The 26,022-nt window shown below is 45.1% G+C and overlaps 1 protein-coding gene across 7 annotated transcripts in view; it reads left to right on the top strand.

The window, feature by feature from the left end:
• The window catches only part of VANGL1 (VANGL planar cell polarity protein 1), a 57,330-nt gene that overhangs the window by 8,194 nt on the left and 23,114 nt on the right, over positions 1 to 26,022 (top strand). For 4 of the 7 annotated variants that reach the window (XM_037909374.2, XM_037909378.2, XM_037909390.2 and 1 more), the window contains 3 exons: positions 235 to 525; positions 1,793 to 1,919; positions 5,850 to 6,457. In XM_037909374.2, the coding sequence (XP_037765302.1) occupies positions 455 to 525; positions 1,793 to 1,919; positions 5,850 to 6,457 (806 nt within the window). In that variant the 5' untranslated portion in view covers positions 235 to 454. The remainder of the gene's footprint in view (positions 1 to 234; positions 526 to 1,792; positions 1,920 to 5,849; positions 6,458 to 26,022) is intronic. The other 3 variants (XM_037909398.2, XM_037909393.2, XM_043538709.1) reach the window with 1 other exon arrangement.

Here is a 26,022-nt window from a genome sequence, read left to right on the forward strand (position 1 = left end):
TGCGTTGTGCGTAGCAGGAACTGCTTATTTTATAATTTATTACTCCACAAATATATGGACAGAACAAAAAAGATGTGATATCTCTCCACAGGAGTTTACATGCTTAGAACAGGTGTGACAAATATTGATAGCTGCTACAGGGGAAGGAGGGAGGAGGCCTACCACGGTCAGAATGTGGCTGCTTTGCTTAGTAGAGTATCAGTATTGTACGCCCATCTGTTTCTTTTTTCCTAGGTTGGTACTGAAGATTAAGGCACCTGCTCTTCCCTCCTTAGAGTTTCTTTAGGTGGAAAGTCATTGGCTGCCTGATGTTTTGGAGCTACTCATGATTGGGACGCTGAGAGTATCCAGGAAGGTACTTTCTCTGAGGACCCCACCTCAGGAGCAACAGCTGCTCACCCTCTAAGGAAGCCGATCAGTGCCCCTTCCAGCGCGGGGGCAGGCGTCTGCTGCCATGGATACCGAATCGACATACTCGGGATATTCCCACTACTCAGGTCACTCCAAAAAAGCCCACAGACAAGGGTATGGAAACCGTTATTAACAAATTAGTCCTTTAGGCTGGGCAGTGTCACAGTGTCATGACCTCTTCTGTAGGTCATGCTGAAGCCCCTCGCAGACCAAAACACTGTGGATCTAGAGGAGGCAAAGTGTGGGACGACTTTCTCTCTCTCTCGGGACACTAGGAATAGGGCCACGGAAAGTGGAGATGGAAAGAACTCGGTTAGTTCGGTCATTAACTGAGAGGGCTGGATAGAGTCCCCAGATGGAGGACTGACCAGCTTTTTAAAAAGTTCTTGCTATTCCTTCTCCTTTTTTCCACTCCTGTTTGTCTTTCTCAGCTAGGGGCAAAGTCTCTCTTCCCCTCAGCTGCCTTCCCCCTCAGTTAATACCTTTTGTGGGTAATTCAGGTGTTTAGAAAAACAGCTAAAAATCAAAGTTTGTCTGCGGCTTATATATATATATATATATATATATATATATATATATATATATGTATTATGGCAGCCGCTAACAGGTTCCATCTGAGATCAGGGCCCCATTGTGCTAGGTGCTGTATGGACCCAGACATTCCCTGTCCTGAAGATCTTAGTCTAAATATTGCTGTCAGTGCTCCCTTTAGTACTACCTCAGCCCCCTTGAGACAGCTTGATTACTGACCCCCCTCTTCTCCCCGCCACCCCCCAATCTCCCACTGAAATCCTTAGGGGAGAGGGAGTACTCCCTGAGTTTACACTGAGGATACGTGTGGGAGGCTTTCCCCTTCTCCAGGCCTTTTCTGATGTTGCTGGGCTAGGAGGAGTTTGTGACCAGGGATTGAGAAGGGAAGAAATAGGTACAAAGCTTCTAATTTAAGTCCTCTAGGCTGGGGACTGTCCTATACAGTGCTGAGCTCTCTGTGAGCACCGAATTAATGTGCCGTGCCCTGGGGGGACTGGCATGCAAGATGGCACCTGGAATCAGGCTGTCCTTTAAAGTTTGGAAAGAGGGTCATGTTGTATGGGCAGGTGCAGGCTCCTCGGTGGAGCGAGTCCTCTACAATCTTATTGCCAGAAACCATCTGCAGACGTGGGATCTACGTTGGCTCCCACCCTTCTTGGAGGCATAGCAGGTGGAGTTTATGTTCTGGAAGGTTGTATCGCAAAGGTGACTGGCAAGAGGCGAGGGCACCTCTTGATTTACAGGAGGTTAATAAAGTGGGTAGATCTCACTAGGAGGGCTGAGTCTGTGATGCCTTCTGGTGATTGGGTCCTGTAATCTTCTTCTCCCCTTGCCTTTATTTATGGGAAAGGAGTCGGGACAGGCACAAATCGCCGCGGAGTAAAGATGGCAGTAGGTCAGAGAAATCAGTCACCATCCAGACGCCTCCCGCAGAACCGCTGCTGGGGAATGATGCCTCTCGGACAGAAGAGGGTCAGGTAAGGAACGGGAAGCAGATGGAGACGTGGATGGGCGAAGTGTGGGCTGTGGGACAGCATTCTGCTTTGGTGACTGTCTTTGCCTGCCTGCGTGCTGATGGAAATGTGTTCGTTGCACTCTTGGTAGCAGGCAGGTATGGCTCGCGGGTCCCTTTGGATCATAGTTAATGCTGTTGGGGTTTTTTTTTCAGGCCTTAAACTGCTTTGCAAAACTCTCTATCTATAGGGACTGCATCACTTCACCTACCACCAAGATGTAGCCACTTCTGTGGTGGGATGTGGTAGCAATTTAACAGAGCACACCACATGATTTAAAGATAAATACGAAGAATTGAAATGGTCACAGGCTTTTAGAGAGGCAGAATGCAATGATCCAGTTATACCTCCACGCTTGTATTAAAAGGTATGGGACCTTTGAGCTTACAAGCTGTCAGGACTTTTGTTTTGTCTCTTCTGAAAGCATCACTTTCAGTAGTACAATGCCCTGTCTGGCCACACTGAGGGCTTTAGCTCACTATTGATTTCGAAGAGCACCTACTACTGAACCACAGGTGCTTTGTGTCCTGCCAAACGTACCAAGCCAGCTGTTTTTACCACTGATCAAGGATAGTTACCCAACCCAGCCCCCTTCGCTTTTCGGCTGAGCGACATGCCATTTTAAAAAAAATCTAGACCTTTTAAAAAAGAACTCTTTCCAAGAGTAACAGAACAGGCGACCAAGATGCTGAGTGGAGGGAGGAAAGCAAGAGACAATGTACAATAAATATAAGAAAAAGGAGTGACAGCAAAAAATTGAGTCCATGCAGTAGGTATATGGACACTAGGTCAGGCAAAGAATAGAAAGATACTGTTTCTATATTACATCTGGATCAGAACAGAGGCCCTTCTATACTGGGAGCTCCACAGTTTGAAGCAGTCATACTGCGTGAATAGTGGCCTTAAAGAGCTGTGACACTTCAAGACAAACTTGGAATAGTGTCCAAATAGTGTTTCAGTGCATCCTACGTTTCACTCTTCATCTGCATGCACTTTTTAGGTTAGTACTGATGCCATTACACAAAACCAGGAACTCTGTCAGGGAATTGGCCTGTCTACACTTAAAAAAAGCTGCACCGCTGTAGCGCTTTAATGAAGATGCTCCTACACCAAGCTTTCCCGCTGATGTAGCACTGTCTACGGGTGGGGAGAGGGAGGGGGGGAAGCGGGCAGGTGGGGGTTAGGTTCGTATAACTACTTCACTCAGGGCTGTGGATTTTTCACATCCCATGAGCGCCGTAGTTATGTAGACCAGACCTCAGTCTGCTGCCTCTTCCCTGCCAGCAATGTACGCATTAATAGTTGTTAGAGCACCCAGATGCCACTGCAGAGGGTGCCAAATGGAGGTACATAAATAAACCTTCTTTGTTTTTTAGGACAATAGCTTTCACAAACTGCCAGTTAAGCAGTTGTGAATGGGTGAGTTTGTGTCAGGTGGGGCAAAATATGCTGATGAGTTTTTAAGAAACAAGTCTTTATCTTCATGCAAATCTCTCTAGTAATGTAAACTAAAAAGCGAAGAAAAATACAGAAACAATACAAGAAGGATTGTCTCTTAGCAACTCAAAGACATTATGCTCCAGCAGGTTTTCAGCACAAATTTTTAGCCCGGTAGCTCCACTTGACTGCATGAACTCTTGGTAATACCATTTAAAATGGGAAGAACTGTTACAGCAGTGAGGCTGGGAACCAGGGCTTGTGTGTTGTTCTGTTTTAGGCTTTAGCCCTGGCTTGCTGTGATCTTGGCAAGTCAGTTCCCCCTCTGTCACTGTTTTTCCATCTGTAAAATGGGGGTAATTATATTGGTCCACCTCACTGAGTGGGAGAGGGGTTAAGAGTCGACAATGCCTAGATCATCATATGGAAGGTGCTAGCAGAAGGCAGAGTACTCTAGTACTGCACTCCATTTGAGAACTCGTTAGGCCTTTCCAGGGCCTGTTTTTACAAAAAGTGTTAATGTTGCTGAGGCTGTTTCAAGATGCTGGCTGTGGTTGGTCTCTCACTCTCCTTTTAAAACCTTAGTGCTTTAGGCCCAAGATTTTAATGTCTCAAATTGCACCAGAAGTGAAAATTCTTGGAGCTATTCTAAACAATTATGCTGCCTCAGTCTGCTCCTGTTACAAGGATTCTTTTAGACTTAATCTTTTTTATAACTCTTTTGAGAAGTGATTGTGATGATTTTATTAGATACTGGGCTGATGGAGATTAGATGGAGGCCCTGAAACCACAGTACAAGAACAACGCAACATCACTGCCTCTGTCAATTAAGTTAAGCCTGTTTGTTAAAACACTTTTGTCAGCATATTTCCATGCAGAAGCCCAGAGGGTTTTCTCCTATCAGTCACAGACACACTTGCACTGGGATATCTTTTTCTCTTCCAAAAACCATGTTGGGGTGCTAATGACTGACTGGGTGACTATAAAGGCTTAAGGTGCCACTGGGTGGAATGAAGGAATCTACCTACTGTCTAGAAGTTTTAATGCAGTTTAGAATGCACTGGTGTAAATTGTCAAGTCTTCAGAAGTCTGAGTCAGTCCCTGAACAGCAGCTCCACGTCAGATCCATACATACAAGGATAAAGAGTTAATCTGACCTTGTGTAGGTGTGTTCATGGAGTAGGAAGGATCTCTGTGGCAGAAGTTCTCTGAAGTTGGAATCCTTTTATTGCTGACTTTCAGACAACTTTATTGTAGACTGAAATTTGACTCTTTGGCAATTGTCTCTACTTTTCAAATATGCTGGCTTCAGGTTGAACAGCTTTTGGACACATCCAGTACTTTAATATAGGAGCTCACAAGTGTTGTAGAATCCCACAGAGTCACGTGGCCCAGCACCTCAAATTACTGGAGAGTTGGTTGTTAGCTTACCAAACATTGGCTAAAACAGTTCAGCAGAGGATGTGTGTAATGTTTCCTCCACTAGTGAGGGAGACTGAGAAAATATGCAGTGAAAGTGCAAACCATGGATGAGGTTTCACTATAACCATAATTGCACTCGACTCATTGCTGACCATTGAAACAGAATTTCTCTTGCAGGTGGATTCTGCACTGCACTTATAAATACTTGCGGACTGGAAGAGCACTAGTTCCTGCATTTACAGAATGTTCTGTATCTGCAGGAGGTGGGCTCCTCTATTTTTAACTCTGGCTATCTTTATCAGGGCTTGTTCTCCAGATCTCTAAGTAGCAGGAGCAAATGCTCCCAATCTTTCTCCCTTCATGAATCCCCTTCCTTCCTTCTACTCACACTCACACCGTAACATATAATCTTTGTTGTCCCTACAGATTGGGCAGGGTATTTGATTGTCTTTCAGGGAACTGAAAGGAAAGACCCATGCACGGTAATCAGCATGTAAAGTTGTTATGAAGGCCAAGACTATAACAGGGTTCAAAAAAGAACTAGATAAATTCATGGAAGTTAGGTCCATCAGTGGCTATTAGCCAGGATGGGAAGGGATAGAAAACCATGTTCTGAGTGTCCACAGTCTCTGTTAGCCAGAAACTGGGAGTGGGCAACAGGGGATGGAACATTTGATGATTGCCGTGTTCTGTTCATTCCCTCTGGGGCACCTGACATTGGCCACTGTCAGAAGACAGGATCCTGGGCTAAATGGACCATTGGTCTGACCCAGTACAGCCGTTCTTATGTTGAGTCATCTCTCCTGGGGCTGTAGATGCAAGAAAAAATTCCAAACTCGGTTAGACCATTTACCCCTGCTTCCCACCCTCTCACATTATCGTTGAATACATTTTTGGGGGATTCTAAACCTGCTGTTCAGCTGTGTTGTGGCAGTTTCCAGTCCTCTTTGGTGACCATGTGGCCCTTTGGCTTCTAAACGCAGAATATCAGGAATTGATATAAACTGATGTTTCCTTATTCTCTTTCCCTTTCAGGATGACAACTGGGGTGAGACCACAACAGCTATCACAGGCACCTCGGAGCACAGCATCTCCCAGGAGGACATTGCCAGGATCAGTAAGGATCTGGAGGACAGTGTTGGCTTGGATTGCAAACGCTACCTTGGTTTAACAGTGGCTGCTGTCCTTGGACTCCTCGTCTTCCTTACCCCCATTGCCTTCATTCTCTTACCCCAGATCCTGTGGCGGGATGAACTGGAGCCATGTGGCACTGTCTGCGAGGGACTGTTCATCTCTGTGGCTTTTAAACTCCTGATTCTTCTGATTGGGACCTGGGCTCTGTTCTTCCGTCAGCCAAAGGCGGATATACCAAGAGTGTTCATGTTCCGGGCCCTCTTGTTGGTCCTTATATTCCTGTTTGTTTTTTCCTACTGGCTCTTCTATGGCGTCCGCATCTTGGACTCCAAGGACACCAATTACCAGGGGATAGTGCAGTATGCAGTGTCTCTCGTAGATGCTCTCCTCTTCATTCACTACCTAGCCATTGTGCTGCTGGAGCTGAGGCAACTGCAGCCCATGTTCACGGTCAAGGTGGTGCGGTCGACAGACGGAGAGTCGCGATATTATAGCTTGGGGCACCTGAGGTAGGTTGAAAGTTCTTGGGGGCAGGGGAATGTCTGGAAATCTGTGTCAAGATCCAAGTGCAATAGCAGAGAATGCAATCCGTGGAGCATGTTTTTTTTTATTGTGATATCCAGTGGGTTTCTCTAACCTTCCCCACCTGAGGCTCTCTAAGTCCTTCATGAAGAAAAGATTAAACCTGTCAGCTCCCCAGTGGGGTAGGAAAGGAATGTTCCAGCTTCACAGCTTGTGGAACAGGTACAAAGGCTGTGATTTGCCCACGGTAAGGGCCAGTAGAGCTGGGGATTGAATGCAGATCTCCTCTAGTCCTTGCCTTCCTCTCTTCTCTTCCTATGAAGAGCCAGCATTGGGACTGCCTGAAGAATCCCTAAATGCTCCTGCATTGGGTAGCCAGGGGGAAAGGGGTCCTGTCTGTAAGTGATCAGCAGTTGATGAGATTAGAATTTTTTTCAAACTGATGATTTGGCTTGGCAAGCCTGTGATCAAGACGGCGGGGGCTATGTTCAAGGCTTGTCCTGTTGTGCACCTGGAGCCTGACGCTACTTGATGTGAAGGGGTTCTGTTTGCATGCCCTAGGTACACAGATGAGCAAGCTGTTGCTGTGGCAGCTCCCAGGATGTGGCACTAGCTCCTTGTGAAAGAGCTGTCCCAGCTTCTCTCTCCCCTCTTAGGGTAACAGAAGACACGCACTCTGTAGTATTTGTTTCTGCTGCTGTCAGCCCCATGTGTAAGCTTTGGCTGCCTTTTCAGTTGCTCTGTATTGTTACTAATGTACTTAGTTTGGTTTCTGGATTATTTGCTGCTTCAGGTGGTGGTGGGTGGTATGCTCTACTTTATAGGTGTCCAGGTGGGGCCGTGGTGCCTAAAAGTTATTAGATCTTCTTAGCACTCCGGCACCTCCTAGATGTCATTTGATACCCTTAGTTGTATGACTCACGCCTGACAGCCCCACCCCTTGTGCTGAGGTACCTGCCTCTCTCAGGTGTGGGAAAGGCCAGGTCACACTGGCTAGAACTTTTTTGTGGGGGAGAAGACTTATTTCTGGTTCCCTCACCCCATGAAACTGATGACTCCTCAGGCTGGGGGAGGGAATGACTTTTTAGGGAAGATGCTATCAACTAGTGTCTGGATTAAACATCTGTCAAATGTATCCTGTCCAGATCCCTGTGGCACGCACAGATCTACTGCAGATGGAGAGATTAGTGTCTGCTGGTTTAAATGGATATATGAACAGTCTCCTGCAGCCTGTTAGCAAAGCAATGGAATTGCTTTGAAGTAGGGCTTAGTGGTTAGAGCAAGAGCCAAGGAGTTGGGATTCTTGGTCCTCGTTCCCGGCTGTGCTGGTGACTCATGTGACTCTGAATAAGTTAGTTCAACTCTTTGCCCCTGTAAAATGGGAGAAGATACCTATCTTCATAGAGGGTGGTGCAGTAGCGGGGCTTAACTTGTTGTTTGTAAATCACTAAGATCTGTAGGACTACACTGTTGTTATCAGCATAATTAGTCTATTGCCTGTATGAGAGTTTAGATCACGTAATGTTAAGATTCTTCAGTGATAGGTTCTAGTGTGTTTATCAGACAAAGGACCAAGACCCTTCAGCCCAAAGAGATTGAAGGGTAGCCACCAAAGGAAGAATTCATCTATACACTAATGCTTCACACACTGGGATGTGAAGATACCATTGTTACAAGAAAAAGAGTTCTGCGTTTTTAAAAATTACTTTTGTATCTGTTTTTTCCTAAAGAAAAAAAAAATGGAATTCTTGCTTTTGAGTGTTTTAGTAGAAAATGGTGGGAAATCCTAGGTTTGTATTCATAGACAGTAGGGCCTCTGTTGCAAACGTGTTTGAAACTAAGCTCGTAGATGTGAATAGTCCATTGACTTTGTGCTTAAGGTTAAGCACCTGCATAAATCTCAGCAGGATGAGGCCTAAAGTGGTAACAGGTCTTCTATTAGAGCCTGATATATCTGGCTTTTTTTTTTTTTTTTGGAAAACCCCTAGCTGCACCTAACTATTCTTTCAGTGACATTTAACTGGCATGGTAACTGAAATAAATGGACTAACTTCTCATCCTAAGACCAAGCAGTTTACTCCTGTCTTCACTTTGTCTGTCTTTCTCCATCTCCACAGTTTTGAGCCCCGCTTCTCCTCCTCTACCCCCTTCCCTTGAGTGTCTAGCATGCTTTTTGGGGGTGGGCTGGGGTTGGGGAGAGCTTTCAACATATCTCCTCCTAATGTTTTCTCAGAACACTTCCAAACTGAGCTGGTCAGTAAAAAACAAAGTTCTGTGGAAAAATTTCAACTTTGTCAAAACTGAAAGCATCAGGAGTTTTGTTTTTTTTTTTCCAATGGAACAACCAAAATTCTGAGGCAAGCAGACACTTTCTGCAGAAAGTCTTGTCACAAACCTAATTTTCTATCAGCAAAGGTTCAGATGGAAAACTTTCCGCCAGCACTGGCTCCAAATGAGCGAAGGAATGGAGAGGAGCTGAACTTGCCAGTAAGGACTTCTCTCTACCCCTGCTGAGCTGGCAGGCTCAGGTCACTTCTCTTCCCAGAGTGGTTCCTATTAGCAGGCTGGCTGAAGTGCTGACAGAGGGGCCACACCAATTCCAAAGATTTCAAGTTTAGCTGCCCAGTTTAAGATCCTCCTGGCCTGTGATTTTTTTGTTTAGGAGAAGGGGATTGCAATGCAGGTGGAAGGTGGAGTTGTACCCATGATTGTGCAGCCAAACCTAAGCCCTGCTTTATTTGGTAAGTTTATAATGTTTGCCGCACTGCTGGTAACTGTGAAATCACTTGAGGGATGCGGAGGAACACAACATGAGGGCTGTTTGCAACCCTGTTCAGCAAATGCACGTGGATACAGAGAGTGAGAAAGAAAGAGGCGAGATGATCAAAACTCAGAGAAAGGAAAACTGAGGAACATGCAAGTGAGACAGGGTAAGGAAGCAGATGGTAGGAGTGAAAGCAGGAAAAAGGGGTGTGAACAGAAAGGGGAAGGGAGAGAGAAGGAAAAATAAAGCATTCTCTATCAGCAGGACTGATATTCTGGGGACTTAATTTTTTAATGTCCCTGTTTATATCACAAAACCCAAGCATTGGTTGCTCTTTCAGGCCAGTTCCTCCCAAAATTTTCTGGATGCCTCATAGGTTGTTAGCAAAGGCCCCATTAAAAAACCCCTCCTATTCTTAATCAGGCCGCTAAATGTATTCTCTTCCTTTCAAATGGATAGACATTCTTCTTCCCTCCCTTTTCCCTCCCACCCTTCACCCTAGAGCAGTGCTAGTCTAGACAGCTCAGGAAAATGAATGGTTTCAGAAGCACATGGTGATTATTGGTCTGTAAACATTGACAGAATTAGTGTCAGGCGCCTGCATTATCTCTGAATGATTTGGGTTAAACAGGGCCATTAGTGGGTCATAGTCTATTTCCACCCTGTTACATCGGTGGGATGCCCAGAACAAGGAGCAGTGGAGGAGGGACAGGTGACACTGTTCACAGTTGCCCATTTATAAATCACAGTTGCCCATTTATATGGGTCTGTACAATGCCAGGTCAGTGGTGAACACCAGACTGCCCTAGCCTTTCACCTCTTGGGACATGGACTCACCTCTTAAAACAAGCTTCCTGTAAGATCAGCTTGTGAGTCTCAATCTAGCTTTTATTGGACATCTGGCCACAACATTTGCAGTATGATCCACACAAGTGGACATACTTGGCTGTCTTTAATCCAGAGAGGCTGAGTACTTGGAAAGGAATATAGCAGAGGCGGCCAAACTTACTGACCCTCCGAGCCACATATGACAATCTTCAGAACTTCGAGAGCTGGGGCTCGGGGCTTCTGCCCTATGGAAGGCACCTGCTGGGGCTCGGGGCTTCAGTCCCGCTCCTGCTGAAGCCCTGAGCCCTGGCAGGCACACCCTGTGGGGCTGAAGCCCCGACATCCCCTTCCCCAGTGGGCAGAAGCCCCTATCCCACAACCGTGCTACAAGGCAGAGGTCCCAAGCTCCCCTCCCTCCGGGTGGAGGGGAGATGGAGAATGGGGGCGGGGGCATGGAGGGCTCAGTGAGCCGCACTTCAACTGTAAAAGAGCCGCATGCGGCTTGTGAGCCACAGTTTGGCCACTCCTGGACTATAGGTTTCAGAGTAACAGCCGTGTTAGTCTGTATTCGCAAAAAGAAAAGGAGTACTTGTGGCACCTTAGAGACTAACCAATTTATTTGAGCATGAGCTTTCGTGAGCTACAGCTCACTTCATCGGATGCATACTGTGGAAATTGCAGAAGACATTATTATATACACAGACACCATGAAACAATACCTCCTCCCACCCCATTGTGAAGAGAGTGGTCACTTTGGATGGGCTATTACCAGCAAGAGAGTGAGTTTGTCTGTGGGGGGGCGGAGGGTGAGAGAACCTGGATTTGTGCTGGAAATGGTCCATCTTGATGATCACTTTAGATAAGCTATTACCAGCAGGAGAGTGGGGTGGGAGGAGGTATTGTTTCATGGTGTCTGTGTATATAATAATGTCTTCTGCAATTTCCACAGTATGCATCCGATGAAGTGAGCTGTAGCTCACGAAAGCTCATGCTCAAATAAATTGGTTAGTCTCTAAGGTGCCACAAGTACTCCTTTTCTTTCTACTACAGGACAGGCCTAACAAAGAAAATAACAGAACGCCACTAGCCATCACCTTCAGCCCCCAACTAAAACCCCTCCAACGCATTATTAAGGATCTACAACCTATCCTGAAGGGTGACCCAACACTCTCACAAATCTTGGGAGACAGGCCAGTCCTTGCCTACAGACAGCCCCCCAACCTGAAGCAAATACTCACCAACAACCACATACCACACAACAGAACCACTAACCCAGGAACCTATCCTTGCAACAAAGCCCGTTGCCAACTGTGCCCACATATCTATTCAGGGGACACCATCACAGGGCCTAATAACATCAGCCACACTATCAGAGGCTCGTTCACCTGCACATCCACCAATGTGATATATGCCGTCATGTGCCAGCAATGCCCCTCTGCCATGTACATTGGTCAAACTGGACAGTCTCTACGTAAAAGAATAAATGGACACAAATCAGATGTCAAGAATTATAACATTCATAAACCAGTTGGAGAACACTTCAGTCTCTCTGGTCACGCGATTACAGACATGAAAGTTGCGATATTACAACAAAAAAACTTCAAATCCAGACTCCAGCGAGAGACTGCTGAATTGGAATTCATTTGCAAATTGGATACAATTAACTTAGGCTTGAATAGAGACTGGGAGTGGCTAAGTCATTATGCAAGGTAACCTATTTCCCCTTGTTTTTTCCTAGCGCCCCCCCCCCCCCCAACGTTCTTGTTAAACCCTGGATTTGTGCTGGAAATGGCTCACCTTGATTATCATACACATTGTAAGGAGAGTGATCACTTTAGATAAGCTATTACCAGCAGGAGAGTGGGGTGGGAGGAGGTATTTTTTCATGCTTTGTGTGTATAAAAAGATCTTCTACACTTTCCACAGTATGCATCTGATGAAGTGAGCTGTAGCTCACAAAAGCTTATGCTCCTGGACTATAGTGTCAACTAGATCCTTGCCCATCCCTTTGCAAAGGTAGGATATAATCCTTGCTGAAAGCTATATGGGATATTTAACCTGACCTTAATTGTAGTCAAGAGGCCAAGAAAGAAACTGGTTGTAGCTACACCCCCATCTGCTACTACTCTGCCCATCCCTTCTAGACACATCTCCCTCTAGTAGTCATTAATGCCTCCAGGTTAGAGGTGCAGTTGCTCTGTTGATCACTGTGCATGCAGATGCAGTCACCACATCTAGGCCTATATGAAAGGCCCCAGGGAGAGCTTGCCACCCACTGTAGCAGAAGATAATATAACCGTGGCATACGTGGTGAATGTCCACCCACACCTATGGACTGTAATGCAAAGCAGGAGTAATTTGTGCTGGCAGAGCTGTATAGGGAAAATTTATGCAACCTCTTTTCTGATTGTATGCAGTACAAACAGCTTCTTTCATCAATGCTCAAACTTAAACAAACAGCAGGCCAGGCACTTGTGAAATTGCTCTCTGGGTTTTCAGCACTTAATGATCTCATTTGAAAAGCTGCCTCTTGTATCCAGGCTCCTCCAGCTGGTGTAGTGGGCGTAGGTGGAGTGTGGAGGGAGGGGAATGGATGGAAAAGGAACAAAGGGGTAGAGGGAAGTAGGTTACTCAAACCAAAGTCTGCATGTTTAAGCCTTTCCTTAAGCGTGGCTCACTAACTCCAGGCAATGCTTAAAGACTGACACGCTCTTAGTCAGCGAGAGCACTTGTGCATCATCTGAATGGAATAGAAAACTCTGCTTTCTGTCCAGAGTCATGTTGAAACTTTTTTTCTTGGTGGCTTCTCACACTCTGTCTCAGCCCCACAAATGCAAGCTCTTCATGGAGTACCACCTCTTACCCCCATTCTGCATCACAGGATTTACTGGCCCAGATCAGAGCAATGGCCCATTCAGTTGTCTCTTGGTTCAGGCAGGGCATGATCTTGCAGATGATGGTGGTGAAACTCCCGAATGTATCTGGCCAATTTGTTCCTTCCTGAGGACTAGTCTACGCTGGCAATGCTAAAGCGCTTTAACCTGCCTTGTGTGGTTGCGACGTGGCTCCACGGGGGGGCGTAGCTCCCAGCGCTGGGGCACTGTCTACACTGGCCTTGACAGCGCTGAAACTTGCTGCACGCAAGTTGGGTTGGGTTTTTTCCACCTTCCTGAGCGAGAAAGTTGCAGTGCTGTAAACTGCCAGTGTAGACGATCCCTGAGATTCATAGATTATAAGGCCAGACAGGATCGGTGTGATCTAGTCTGACCTTCTGCATAATACGGACCACATAGGACTTCCCTATTCATGTTTGAACTAAAGCATATCTGTTAGAAAAACATACAATCTTGACTTAAAAATTTCCAGGGATGGAGAATCCAATCCCTTGACAAACAGGTTAGGAAAGTGTGTTCTTCCAAACCTCCTGCCGTGATCAGCCTTTGCTCTGAAGCATGAGATCTGGTTACTCGGAGTTTGGCCTATAACTACCAATTTTATCAGTAATTTGAAATATATTCAGCTATGGCATCAGAGACGCTGACCTCCTGCAGCAGTAAGTTCTACAGGCTGAGCATATGCTCAGTGGAGTAGCACAGCCAACTCTGCAGTCAAACCCAGTAGCCGAAGCGGAACTGGACACCCTCTTGCTCATTCCCTGCTAAATTGTGCCATCTCTAAAATGTTCACGTTGGTAGAATTGGAGGGTGTTCTCAAATCAAAGCTAACCTACCCACTTCTGTATAGTACAACTCTTCTCTACTGTTTTCATTCCCCACAGCTGCCCCGCTTCCTCACGCTAGCCAGTCCAGAACTTCCTGGGAAGCTGAGTGTCATTCTGCTAAAGTGGCTAATTGCCACTGAGGATGTAAAGCGCTCTCGGAACCTATGCAGTCAGCCCCAAGGTAGCCTTTTAGTGCTGGTGAAAGGTGCCAGACTGATGCCCTGGAGACTGAAGTCCTTCCGACTACAGAACTGGCCCAGCACAGACAATCGCAGTGCAAGCTTCCCCATACCTGTGTGTGCCACTAGACTGCACCAAGAACAGGAGTACTTGTGGCACCTTAGAGACTAACAAATTTATTGGAGCATAAGCTTTTGTGGGCTACAGCCCACTTAATCGGATGCATAGAATGGAACATATATATCTATGTATGTATGTATATATACACACAGATAAGTTGGAAGTTACCATATAAACTGTGAGAGGCTAATTAGTTAAGATGAGCTGTTATCAGCAGGAGAAAAAAAACTTTTGTAGTGATAATCAAGACGGCCTATTTAGACAGTTGACAAGAAGGTGTGAGGATACCTAACTTAAGGAAATAGATTCAATACGTGTAATGACCCAGACACTCCCAGTCAAACCCAAGTTAATGGTATCTAGTTTGCATATTAATTCAAGCTCAGCAGTTTCTCCTTGGAGTCTGTTTTTGAAGCTTTTCTGTTGCAAAATTGCCACCCTTAAATCTTTTACTGAGTGTCCAGAGAGGTTGAAGTGTTCTCCTACCGGTTTTTTAATGTTATGATTCCTGATGTCAGATTTGTGTCCATTTATTCTTTTGTGTAGAGACCGTCTGGTTTGGCCAGTGTACATGGCAGAAGGGCATTGCTGGCACATGATGGCATATATCACATTGGTAGATGCGCAGGTGAACGATCCCCGATGGCGTGGGCTAATGTGATTAGGTCCTATGATAGTGTCACTTGAATAAATGTGTGGACACAGTTGGCATTGGGCTTTGTTGCAAGGATAGGTTCCTGGGTTAGTGTTTTTGTTGTGTGGTTGCTGGTGAGAATTTGCTTCGGGTTGGGGGGCTGTCTGTAAGCGAGGACTGGTCTGTCTCCCAAGATCTGTGAGAGTGGGATCATTTTTCAGGATTGGTTGTAAATCTTTGATGTGCTGGAGAGGTTTTAGTTGGGGGCTGAAGGTGACAGCTAGTGGCGTTCTTTGTTATTTTCTTTGTTGGGCCTGTCCTGTAGTAGGTAACTTCTGGGTACTCTTCTGGCTCTATCAATCTGTTTTTCACTTCAGCAGGTGGGTATTGTAATTTTAAGATCTAGATCAAGCATTCTTGTAGGTGTTTTTCTTGAAGGATTGTCTGAGGGATTGGAGCAAATGCAGTTGTCATAGAACTTGGCTGTAGACAATGGATCGTGTGGTGTGTCCTGGATGGAAGCTGGAGGCATGTAGGTAGGAATAGCGGTCAGTAGGTTTCCGGTATGGGGTGGTGTTTATGTGACCATCGCTTATTAGCACTGTAGTGTCCAGGAAATGGGCCACTTGTGTGGATTGGTCTAGGGTGAGGTTGATGGTGGGATGGAAATTGTTGAAATCATGGTGGAATTCCTCAAGGGCTTCTTTTCCATGGGTCCAGATGATGAAGATGTCATCAATGTGGCGCAAGTAGAGTAGGGGTGTTAGGGGACGAGAGCTGAGGAAGTGTTCTAAGTCAGCCATAAAAATGTTCGCATACTGTGGGGCCATGCGGGTACCCATAACAGTGCTGCTGACTTGAAGGTATACATTGTCCCCAAATGTGAAATAGTTATGGGTGAGGACAAAGTCACAAAGGTCAGCCACCAGGTTTGCCGTGACATTATCGGGGATACTGTTCCTGACAGCTTGTAGTCCATCTGTGTGTGGAATGTTGGTGTAGAGGGCTTCTACATCCATAGTGGCCAGGAGGGTGTTTTCTGGAAGATCACTGATGGATTGTAGTTTCCTCAGGAAGTCAGTGGTGTCTCGAAGATAGCTGGGAGCGTAGGGCCTGAAGAGAGAGTCCACATAGCCAGACAATCCTGCTGTCAGGGTGCCAATGCCTGAGATGATGGGGCATCCAGGATTTCCAGGTTTATGGATCTTGGGTAGCAGACAGAATACCTCTGGTCGGGGTCCTAGGGATGTGTCTGCACAGATCTGTTCCTGTGCTTTCTCAGGGTGTTTCTTGAGCAGATGGTGTAGTTTCTTTTGGTAATCCTCAGTTGTGAACAGAGGATAATGGCCTGTAGAATGTGGAGTTAGAGAGCTGCCTAGCAGCCTCTTGTTCATATTCCAACTTATTCCTGAAGACAACAGCACCTCCTTTGTCAGCCTTTTCGATTATGATGTCAGAGTTGTTCCTGAGGCTGTTGATGGCATTGTGTTCAACACGGCTGAAGTTATGGGGCAAGTGATGCTGCTTTTCCACAATTTCAGCCCGTGCATGTCGACGACCAGTCTGTTGTTTCAACCTTCGGGAGGAGTCCACCCAGAATCCTTCTTTTTTGTAGTGTTGGTAGGAAGGATTCTGTGGGTTAGTATGTTGTTCAGAGGTGTGTTGGAAATATTCTTTGAGTCGGAGACGTCGAAAGTAGGATTCTGGGTCACCACAGAATTGTATCATGTTCGTGGGCCTGGAGGGACAAAAGACTTGCTTGGGCCCTCTCCAGGGGTGAGAGGCTAGCTCTTCTGCCTCCAGACCCATTCAGTTCTTGACCACTCTGGGCATGTCAGCAGTAGATTCTGATATGGGCAGTTGATCACTGGGAGTTGCACTGAGAGCCAGACACGTTTCACCCACCAAATAACAATCTGATCCATCTGAGTTCTGGTTGCTGTCTAGTGCCGGGTTTCCCAGACGCTTGACCTACCTGGTCCTCCCCTACCCCCACTTCCTTGTACACACAAGGAGCAACAGCTGCCTGCTGCGTCATCCAGCTGTGGGGGGTGGCCACAGCGATAGAGGTATCATACAAGTGACTGTGCCAGTGTTCTCTGAAAATCCTTGTTGCCTTCCCAGCAGCTGGTATTGTGAGCTCCTTCACACCTGGAAATGAATGCTGGTAGGAGCATTTTATTTCTTAATTCCCTTTTATGAGGGTTCATCTGTCTGGCAGCTTGCTCTGACGCAGTCTGTATTGTGCACCAGCAAAGGGAGTATCAGGATTTCTTATGGCAGTCGGAGCAGTGCCACTGTCTAACGGAGCATTTCTTTGTGACTGAATCTAGCAGCAAAGTCTGGTACTACCAGCCCGCTCCTGTTACAAATGAGCATTCTCAGAGATCTGTTGGAGGGTGATCTGGCTGTGTGCTACAGTTTTCCCTAGGTTATCACACTTAGAAATTCAACACCCAAAGTCTGTTTGGTTGACTGGTTTTGTGTGTGTGTGTGTGTGTGTGTTTGAAGAGCGTGGATATAACCAGCATACTCCCTTATTGCACAGATTTGCCCAGCAGGCTTTTACATACTGATTTAAATCTAGAACTGGACTTCTGCCTCCAAAAACTGACTAAGCAGTGGGTCAGAATGAAAGAATGGGAGCTGAGATGGCCTGGGTCCTATTCCTGCCTCTGCCCCATCCACTGTGTGACCCTATTCCTGTCATTTTACCTCTATGCCTCAGTTTCCCCATCTACCTCACAGGTTTGGAGGCAAGGCTAGTGTAGTGAAAGTTAGTGCAGTGGGATCCTCTCCTGAGATGTGCAGTTGTAGTACACAGCTATTCTTGACAATCTGTTGAAATTGGATATGTTAATGAGATAATGATGCAGCCCTGGGGCCTTCCAAGGGAGCCTGAGCTCGTTTTTTCCAATTGTTTTGCGTCCCAAAAACATGAGTGTGGAGTGGCGTATGATGCACACCAGCCAGTGCAACAGTTGCTCTCTGCTACTAGCAGCTCCAACCAAGAGACTGGGGAGTGACCTTTATTCCCTGGAGTGATGGTTTCACATTTTTGGAATACTTGTAACTTAATATTTTAACAGTCCTGATTGTGTACTTGCAGGTGAAGGGCCTAGAGTTAATTATTAATCTCTGGCTTTCTCTTCCTCTTACTGTGTGATCTCCTGAAGGGCAGACCGAGGGGCTATGTCTTCCAGACCGAGAGGTAGCAGAGGAAATGCCATGGCTTAGTCTGCTGGGATTTTTCTCCTTGTTTTAGTTCTGCAAACTGACAGCACACAGCAGTAGATGTACAAGCACTTCAGCATACCCTGTACTTATGGGTTTGATATCTCATTTCCTCTTCCATTGTTGTCCTGCTACCCAAAAGGCTAGATGACCTTCTCTGAAGTGCCTACTGTGAACTTTTTTCAGAGTAGCAGCCGTGTTAGTCTGTATCTGCAAAAAGAACAGGAGGACTTGTGGCACCTTAGAGACTAACCAATTTATTTGAGCATAAGCTTTCGTGAGCTACAGCTCACTTCATCGGATGCTTATGCTCAAATAAATTGGTTAGTCTCTAAGGTGCCACAAGTCCTCCTTTTCTTTTTACTGTGAACTTTGTGGCCACTACAGAAAAGGCTCAGGCATCTACAAACACTGAAAAAAACAACCCCAAAACTTTTAACACAGACTCCCTGTGACAAATCATGGGGTACTAGGTTTGCATCAAAGTAGCACAAGTCCAGATCTGGTGTACAAGAAATTGTTTTCAATAAATATGTAATTCTACCTATCTATACATAATATTAAAAATATCAAGTAAAATGGCAGCTAATCCTAGACCCTCCCCTTAGGGAACAGGGGAGAAGTGCTAGGGAATTCAGTCTGTACTGCTGACCTTAAGTCAGACTCTGCAGACTTGTCTTCACTGCAAAGTTAATTTGACTTGAGTGTTGACCCTAACTTGAGTCCCCTCCAGTGTCGATTTGATTTAAATCAGGGCAATTTAAATCAGTGATTTAAATAATGATTTAAATCACCAAGTGGAACGCCTTGATTTAAATTATCAATTTGAATCACTTTTCCATTTGTAGTTCAGTTATTTTTCTAAAGAAACATGCATTCTCCAAGGCTGATGTAAATCAGCATGTTTTAATGGTTACAACTAAATAAGCATTTACACTAGAGTTGGTACACCTTTTTGTGACCTAGGAGGATACACTATACCTATATACATTTATTAAACAATTATACAGTTTAACGTTTTCAGATTCTTCTTGTACAGTTTAGTATGTTAGAAAATGGTGATTATTGCTGCTTTAATAGAAAATTAACTTTTTGCTCATTTGTGTCAAGCTGCATTAGGATGGTAACTGGAATTAAACACACAACGGCATTTACAATCTTTTTATTAAACAAAACAAACCCTTAATATGGTACATGACTTGTGGCACCATATTTATTAATCTTGATCTCAAAAGTTAGATGTTTTTCCCCCCTGATTCTTTCTTTATCTAGAAAAGCAGCCTTTAACACGGTTTTTGATAGAGGCTAATGGAATCAGCTTTTTTTTTTTTTTTTTCCAATTTAAATGTCTTAACAGATAATAGGTTTAGGCCTTAACACTTTCTGTATTATACTCACATTTCATTTTAAACAGGTTTATTTTTAAAATGAAAACTTATAATAATTTAAATCATAGAAAACCTGAATTAAATTAAAAAAAAAAAAAAGTTTTCCCCACCATGGTCCCCTCCACATATACAAACCTTAATCCAAGTGTACTAGTGCGTTTAACTCAAGTTGGCTGTCCTGTTTAGGGGCAGGGTATAAGCTAAAACTCGTACGAGCACAACTACTCTAGTACTGGATGCAGGCTAGTATCACTCAAGAGCCACTTGTTCTCCAGCGCCCTTCCCCCCAATTCCCCTGTGTGCTCAAGTTCTCCCGCAACTCCCTGGGGAAGAATTTATAGAGCAGTTCCTCTTATTGCAGCACTAAGAACCATGGGATGTGTTCCCAGATGTCCCAGTGACACACACAGGGGTGAATGCAGCGCCACTGTGGACACTGAGGCTGTATCTATGCTATGGATGCTACAGCGGCATAGCTAGGGTGCTGTAGCTACACTACTTTAATCCCACATCATAGATACTTCCTACAGCAATGAAAGAAGTTTTTCCATTGCTACAGGAACTCCACCTCCCTGAGCGATGGTAGCTTGGTCAATGGAAACATTCTTCCATCAGTCTAGTTGTGAACACAACATGGGTTAGATTGGCTTGACTATGGCTCTTAGCAGTGTGGATTGTTCGCACCCTTGAGTGCTCTAGCTATATCGACCGAAATTTTAAGTATGGACTGGACCTGAGTCTTGTTTCACAGTGGGCTGCTCTCACTTGAGTTGGACTAACTTGAGAGGAGTAACTCAAGTTAACTCTGCAGTCAAGACGTGCCCTGCATGGGAGATTGCGATCTGGCTTGGAAATAGAGTGTGAGAGATGGGGTCCCTCAGAAGCACAGGGCCCTGTATGGCATAGTCTCAAAACCGCCCCCAAGAGCTGGTCTTTTGTGCACAGACCTGCACAGAAATAACAAAAGGTGTGAATTTAACCAGTTTAGTTACTTCCAAGCAAGTCTGTGTGGACTTCCAGTTTGGAAGAAAGTGGCTAATGTTGGTTTTGTTTAGTGAAAGTCTAGCCACTGACTTTAGCTGGTTCCCATCTGAAATGAATGTCCTCACCCAGACTGACAGATCAAGGAGCAATGGTCTCAAGTTGCAGTGGGGGAGGTTTAGGTTGGATATTAGTAAAAACTTTTTCACTAGGAGGGTGATGAAGCATTGGAATACGTTACCTAGGGAGGTGGTGGAATCTCCTTCCTTGGAGGTTTTTAAGGTCAGGCTTGACAAAGCCCTGGCAGGGATGATTTAGTTGGGGATTGGTCCTGCTTTGAGCAGGGAGTTGGACTAGATGACCTCCTGAGGTCCTTTCCAACCCTGATATTCTATGGTTCTGTGACTGACACTGAAATAACTCATCTGTTTTGGGACAGAGTAGTTACATCTCTGCAAGTCCATGTGCAGACTAAGCCTAAAATGTAGTTTAGGTTATTCCCCCTGTACGTATGTGTTCAACCCCATTGTTCAGCTATGATTAGCTTCGTGGCAAAATTTGGGGGTTTGAGAGAGAATCATGAGAAATCTCCCCAAAAGAGATTAAAGCTGTTCTAATTCAGAGTAATGGCAAACTGCCTTTGCATTCTGAATCTGCTAATCCTGGGCCCTGCCAGGAATCAAGTAATGGAAGATCCTTTCCCTGGGATGGCACTCAGTCAGGTTGCTGGCCAGGACCTGGAATGAGACCAAGTGCTTTTGTCTTGTTGCAACAAATGAGACCCTTTAAACAAAAAGACTCTCTTCCTACATTGATGTATGAATTTAAAACTGTTTTAATGGTTACTTAGAACATTTCCTCCTGCTTATTTACTTTGAGGTAAAACTGGGCAAATACATTAAATATAATTTCCTTCCTTAACTTTCAAAGCTATTATTGTATGTGCATGGGGGCGAATTTCCTAGTAACGCTCCCAAAGGCTCTTCAACCATCTCACCGAGCATAAGAAAGATAATTGATTTAGCCTTACGCCCTTTTAAAAACATTATTTTTAATGAGGTTTTTTTTACGCCCTTCTAAAAACATTTATTACCTAGTGATCTGATTCAATTTTGCATATGTACAAGAAATAGAATGTTTTTCCATATTTAAAAAGAAAAGGGAAATTGGAGGAAGGTAGAGTTTTTATATTAGGGTTTCTTCATTTGTTTTTATTTTTACTGTGTTTTTTCAGGTCTGAATCCACCGCAGGTATAAATTGGGACAAATCCACTGATGTAAATGGAGATATTTGCTTAGGCTAGTGATGAATTTGATGTAGAAGGATGAGTCTCTATACCACCACCCCACCTCAGGAGCCATAGATGTATGGCCAGTGACCAAAAGCAGCAAGGTTAGGGTGCTTCTGTATCCTGGCTGTTTCCTGGGTGCTACGAGGTGCACAGGGGTCATGGTAGCTGGAGTGCATCTAAAAAGGGGCAGAACTTGATTGTGGGAGCCCAAGCCCCTATCCCCTTCTGTTCCTGTGCTCACCTATACACTGGCACTTAAGTCCTGGGATCCTAGGCATGAGTTTCTGTTGGGTCTGGAAGACTTTTAGGAAGTGATGAGCACTCCCTGTAGACAACTTTCATTGTTAGGAAGCAAGAAAATGGGAGGAGGTGGTGTTTACTCAATCAAGCACCAACAATACGCTCTGTACTCTTTTGGTGTCTACCTTGTTTCTAACTCTTTATCCAAAGTGCTTTGGTGGGAGTTTAATCCAAAACTAGAAAGTTTGTTTTACACTAAAATCCTTTTTGGAAGTTAAATGTTTCTGTGCCTCTTAGAAACACACACTCACACTCTTCTTGTTGATGTTCTTTATGTGCTGGTGTCTTATGTTACTAAGAAACCTGAGAGAAAAGGGTTGTGTCTACCTGTTCGGTGGATTACTGATGAATATTGAAACAAACGTGTTCATTTTCTAGGTCTCTCTGCAGTTGCTTTTTTAATTGCTAGTGGACAGTGTGGAGGGACAGCATTGGAGACTGCAGTCTATTTGTCTGCAGAGCAAGAACAGCACTTAATAGCACATGCCTCCCCCAGTATGGTGCCAATTGTGTGCCTCATTCCCTGTCCTAAAGAACCCACCTCCAGAGTGGAAGTGACATTGACTCTCCATGGCCTGGTCAGTCTTTGGCACCCCTGCCAGCAAAGGGGACTGTTTGTGATTTGGACATCAGGAACGGAGACCATCAACTCGCTTTCTCATAAACTCCCAGATATTGTGTGATAACTTCTGTTCGCTACAGACTTAGTCTGGACTGGAAGAGCTGACCTAGAAATGAGACTCAAACTCACTTCCAGTCTCCGGAGCCCTCCAGATCTCTTCCTCCAGCACTTCTTGGCACCTGCTGTTCCACTCTCTCCTCCTTCTGAGATCTTTCTCCTAAGACCAACTTCTGTAGCAAGCATTGATAGTCCCCAGCAGTAGTTAGCCTGCAGATTGTTCACTTGGATTGATTTAATTCAAGCTTTCAAAGAGCTAAGGGCGGATGGGTTCACATTACTGTAAGGAAGCTGGAATGACCAGCTGGCTTGTGCCTGCTTACTGCACCTGAGTGTGCTAAGCTGGGTGATGCTGTGCAGGTTCAGAGTGCCTGCTGAGCCGTTAATTTTGAGACTTCGTGGATCAACTTCCTGAAACCATCCCTTCGTGTAAATTGCCATCTCTGTGGTTTGGTCAGCCTTTCCCCCTAGCCTTGTCGATCAATTGATAATGGAGGCCTTTCACTGCTTAGGCCTGTTTCAGTGCTAGCAGTTGGTAGGTTTTTTTTTTTTTTCAAATGAACAAGTTAGTCTTCTCTCTCACTCCCACAGGGATACTGAGCCACTTCACAAAGCCACGGTGTGGAGACAGTCGGCATGGCACACTGGCAGCATGCTTGGCAGAATCCTAAATCTGAGATAGCTTCTGAGATCCAGTCCCCGCCTCCTCCTAGGATTTGATCCAGCTACCGTTAGCTTCAATAAGAACTGGCTCAAGCCTGTAATGAGGGTTTTGGGCATCTGGCCAGGCCTTGGTTCATTTCTCATTGGGTGTTCTTGGTTTGTGGTGGTGGTGTGGCTAGGGAAAGACAGTGACTTATTTCTTCTTTCTGTTCCTTGTGCCAGCCTCAAGTGTGAATTGGCAACAATAAGATGGGCTGGCGCTCTGCTCTGTGAGCGTTAGCGGCTTATACGTATATATTTTTAAATCTGTTCTAGGGGAATTAATGCTTAGGGCTTCTAGGTGGTATGGTAATACAAATAAATACTAACTGGACACAGGGCCATTAGCTTCTAAGGCTGTGTGAATACAGCAGCTGGGAGCATGCCTTCCTGCCTGAGTAGACAGATATGCACTAGCTCTGCTCAAGCTAGCATGCCAAAAGTAGCACTCTGGACGTCATGGCACAGGCAAGCCACAGGGTGGGACAGGCTTGTACCTATGCCATTACGTCCCTGCTGCTATTTTTAGTATGCTAGCTTGAGCAGAGCTAGCATGTCTGTCTCCCCTGAGTGGCTATACTCTGTTGATGCCTTCCAAATTTGTATTATCAGCAAATTTCACTAGCACATTGCTACTTTTTTATGCCACGGTCATTAATAAAAATATTGAGTAAGACTGGTCCCAAGACCAGACCCTGAGGACTCCATTAATAACCTCCCTTCAGCATGATAGTTTACCTTTTAGCACAACCTGTTGCCTTCTCCCCTTTAGCCAGTTCCTTATCTGTCTTACAAGTCTCATACTAATCCCCGTCTTCTCTAATTAAACAATTTCCCATGTGATACTGTGTCAAATGCTTTACTTGAAGTCCAACTATATTAAATTTGCTGCATTTCCCTTATTTAAAAAAAAACCATATTTTTCTCAAAAGAGGAAATCAAATTAGTCTGGCATGTTCTACCTTTAGTAAACCTATGTTGTATTACATTCCCTTTACCTCCAGGAACTTAATGATTCTTTCCTTCACAATTTGTTTTTAAGTCTTGCGTACTACTGAGGTCAGACTAACAGGTCTAATTGCCCAGATCTGTTTTGTTTTGTTTTTATTTCCCTTTCTTAAATATAGGTATGACATTAGCTATTCTCCAGACATATGGTACTACCCCCAAATAGTTAATTATTACAATCCTTGTTCTGGACGAGCAATCTCATGTGCCAGTTCTTTCAATATTCTGGGGTGGAAATTATCAGGTTCCCATGATTTGAGCACCTTAAACTCTTTAAGTTTTTTTCCTTCCACCTCTGATGTGGTACCTTCCATTTCTATACACTCACTTCCATCAGCCATCCTGTCGTTCATGGCCATGTTCCATATTATCACCCTTATTGAAAACAGAGGCAAAGTATTCATTTAGTTTTTGGGCATACCTAGTTTATCTTTAAACTCCATCCCATCCACACTCTATAGCAGCCTAATCTCCTCCTCCTTTATTCTTTTTATTTATATAACTGAAAACCCCCCTCTTGCGTATTTTAATTTCCTTGGCAAGAGCTAATTCAACTGGACTTTTGGCAATTCTCACTTTATTCCTCCATTTTCTAACCTCCATGATGTAGCTTTCTTTGCAGATCAGTCCCTTTTCCCATTCCTTGTAGGCTCTATGCTTATACCTACTAACCTTTTTGAGGAGGCTATTCATCCAGCTGGGCTTGGAGCCTTTTCCTGCAAGTTTTGCCCCTTGCTTGGGATGCAAATGGCAGATGGAATTTCTTCAAATCAGCGATACAAAAGCTAAGTTTCCCCCACATTTAAGTCTTTGAGCTCTTCAGACTGGTTAACTTTAACTTCCCTTAAAACCATAGTTGTTCCATTTAATTTAAACTAAAGCAGCTCTTGATCACTCAATCCAAGGTTATTTCCTAGGGCCAGCTCTTCTATGATGTCCTCAGTACTTATCAAAAAGTCTAAAATTGTATCATCTCTTGTTGGTTTGGTGATGGTCTGATGAAGAAAACTCATCTATCATATCCAGGAAAAACTAGACCCCATCTGTATTAGTAGCATTTATTCTCCAATCTCTATCTGGGAAGTAAGTCTCCCGTCAGGACACGGTTCCCAAAGGTAGTTCTCTCTCTCTAATGTTCTTGAAGAGATCTCTGTCCATATCGGAGTCTGACTGTTGAAGGTCTGGAGGAGACCCAAACGCTTGCCTAATACAGCCTCTCTTACAATCCTTCCCCAAAGTGATTTTGATCCAAACAGGTTGTTTTGTTCATACTGTCGCTTCTTGTCTCTTTACAATTTACCACTTCTTTGGTGCACAGTACTACCCTACCACCGTGACCTTTTTTCCTCTTTCTCCTAAACAGCTCTTACCCTTCAATACCTCTAGGCCAGGGGTGGGCAAACCTGCACTGGGAAACCATGGCCAATGGGAGCTTCGGGGGAGGTACCCGCAGGCGCGAAGCCCTCTGCCCCCCTAACTCCCAGGGGCTGCAGAGACATGGTGCTGGCCACTTCCGGGAGCGGCATGGGGCCAGGGCAGGCAGGGAGCCTGCCTTAGCCCTGCTGCACGCTGCTGCCACCCCGGAGCCACTCAAGGTAAGCAGCGCCAGGCTGGAGCCGCACCCCAAACCCCTCTTGCACCCCAACCCCCTGCCCTGAGCCCCCTCATTCTTCCTGCACCCCAACCCCTTGCCCCAGCCCTACATTTATGGCCCTTCATGC

This window comes from Chelonia mydas, chromosome 1 (assembly GCF_015237465.2).
Source record: "Chelonia mydas isolate rCheMyd1 chromosome 1, rCheMyd1.pri.v2, whole genome shotgun sequence".
In the NCBI taxonomy this organism is placed as follows: Eukaryota; Metazoa; Chordata; order Testudines; family Cheloniidae; genus Chelonia; species Chelonia mydas.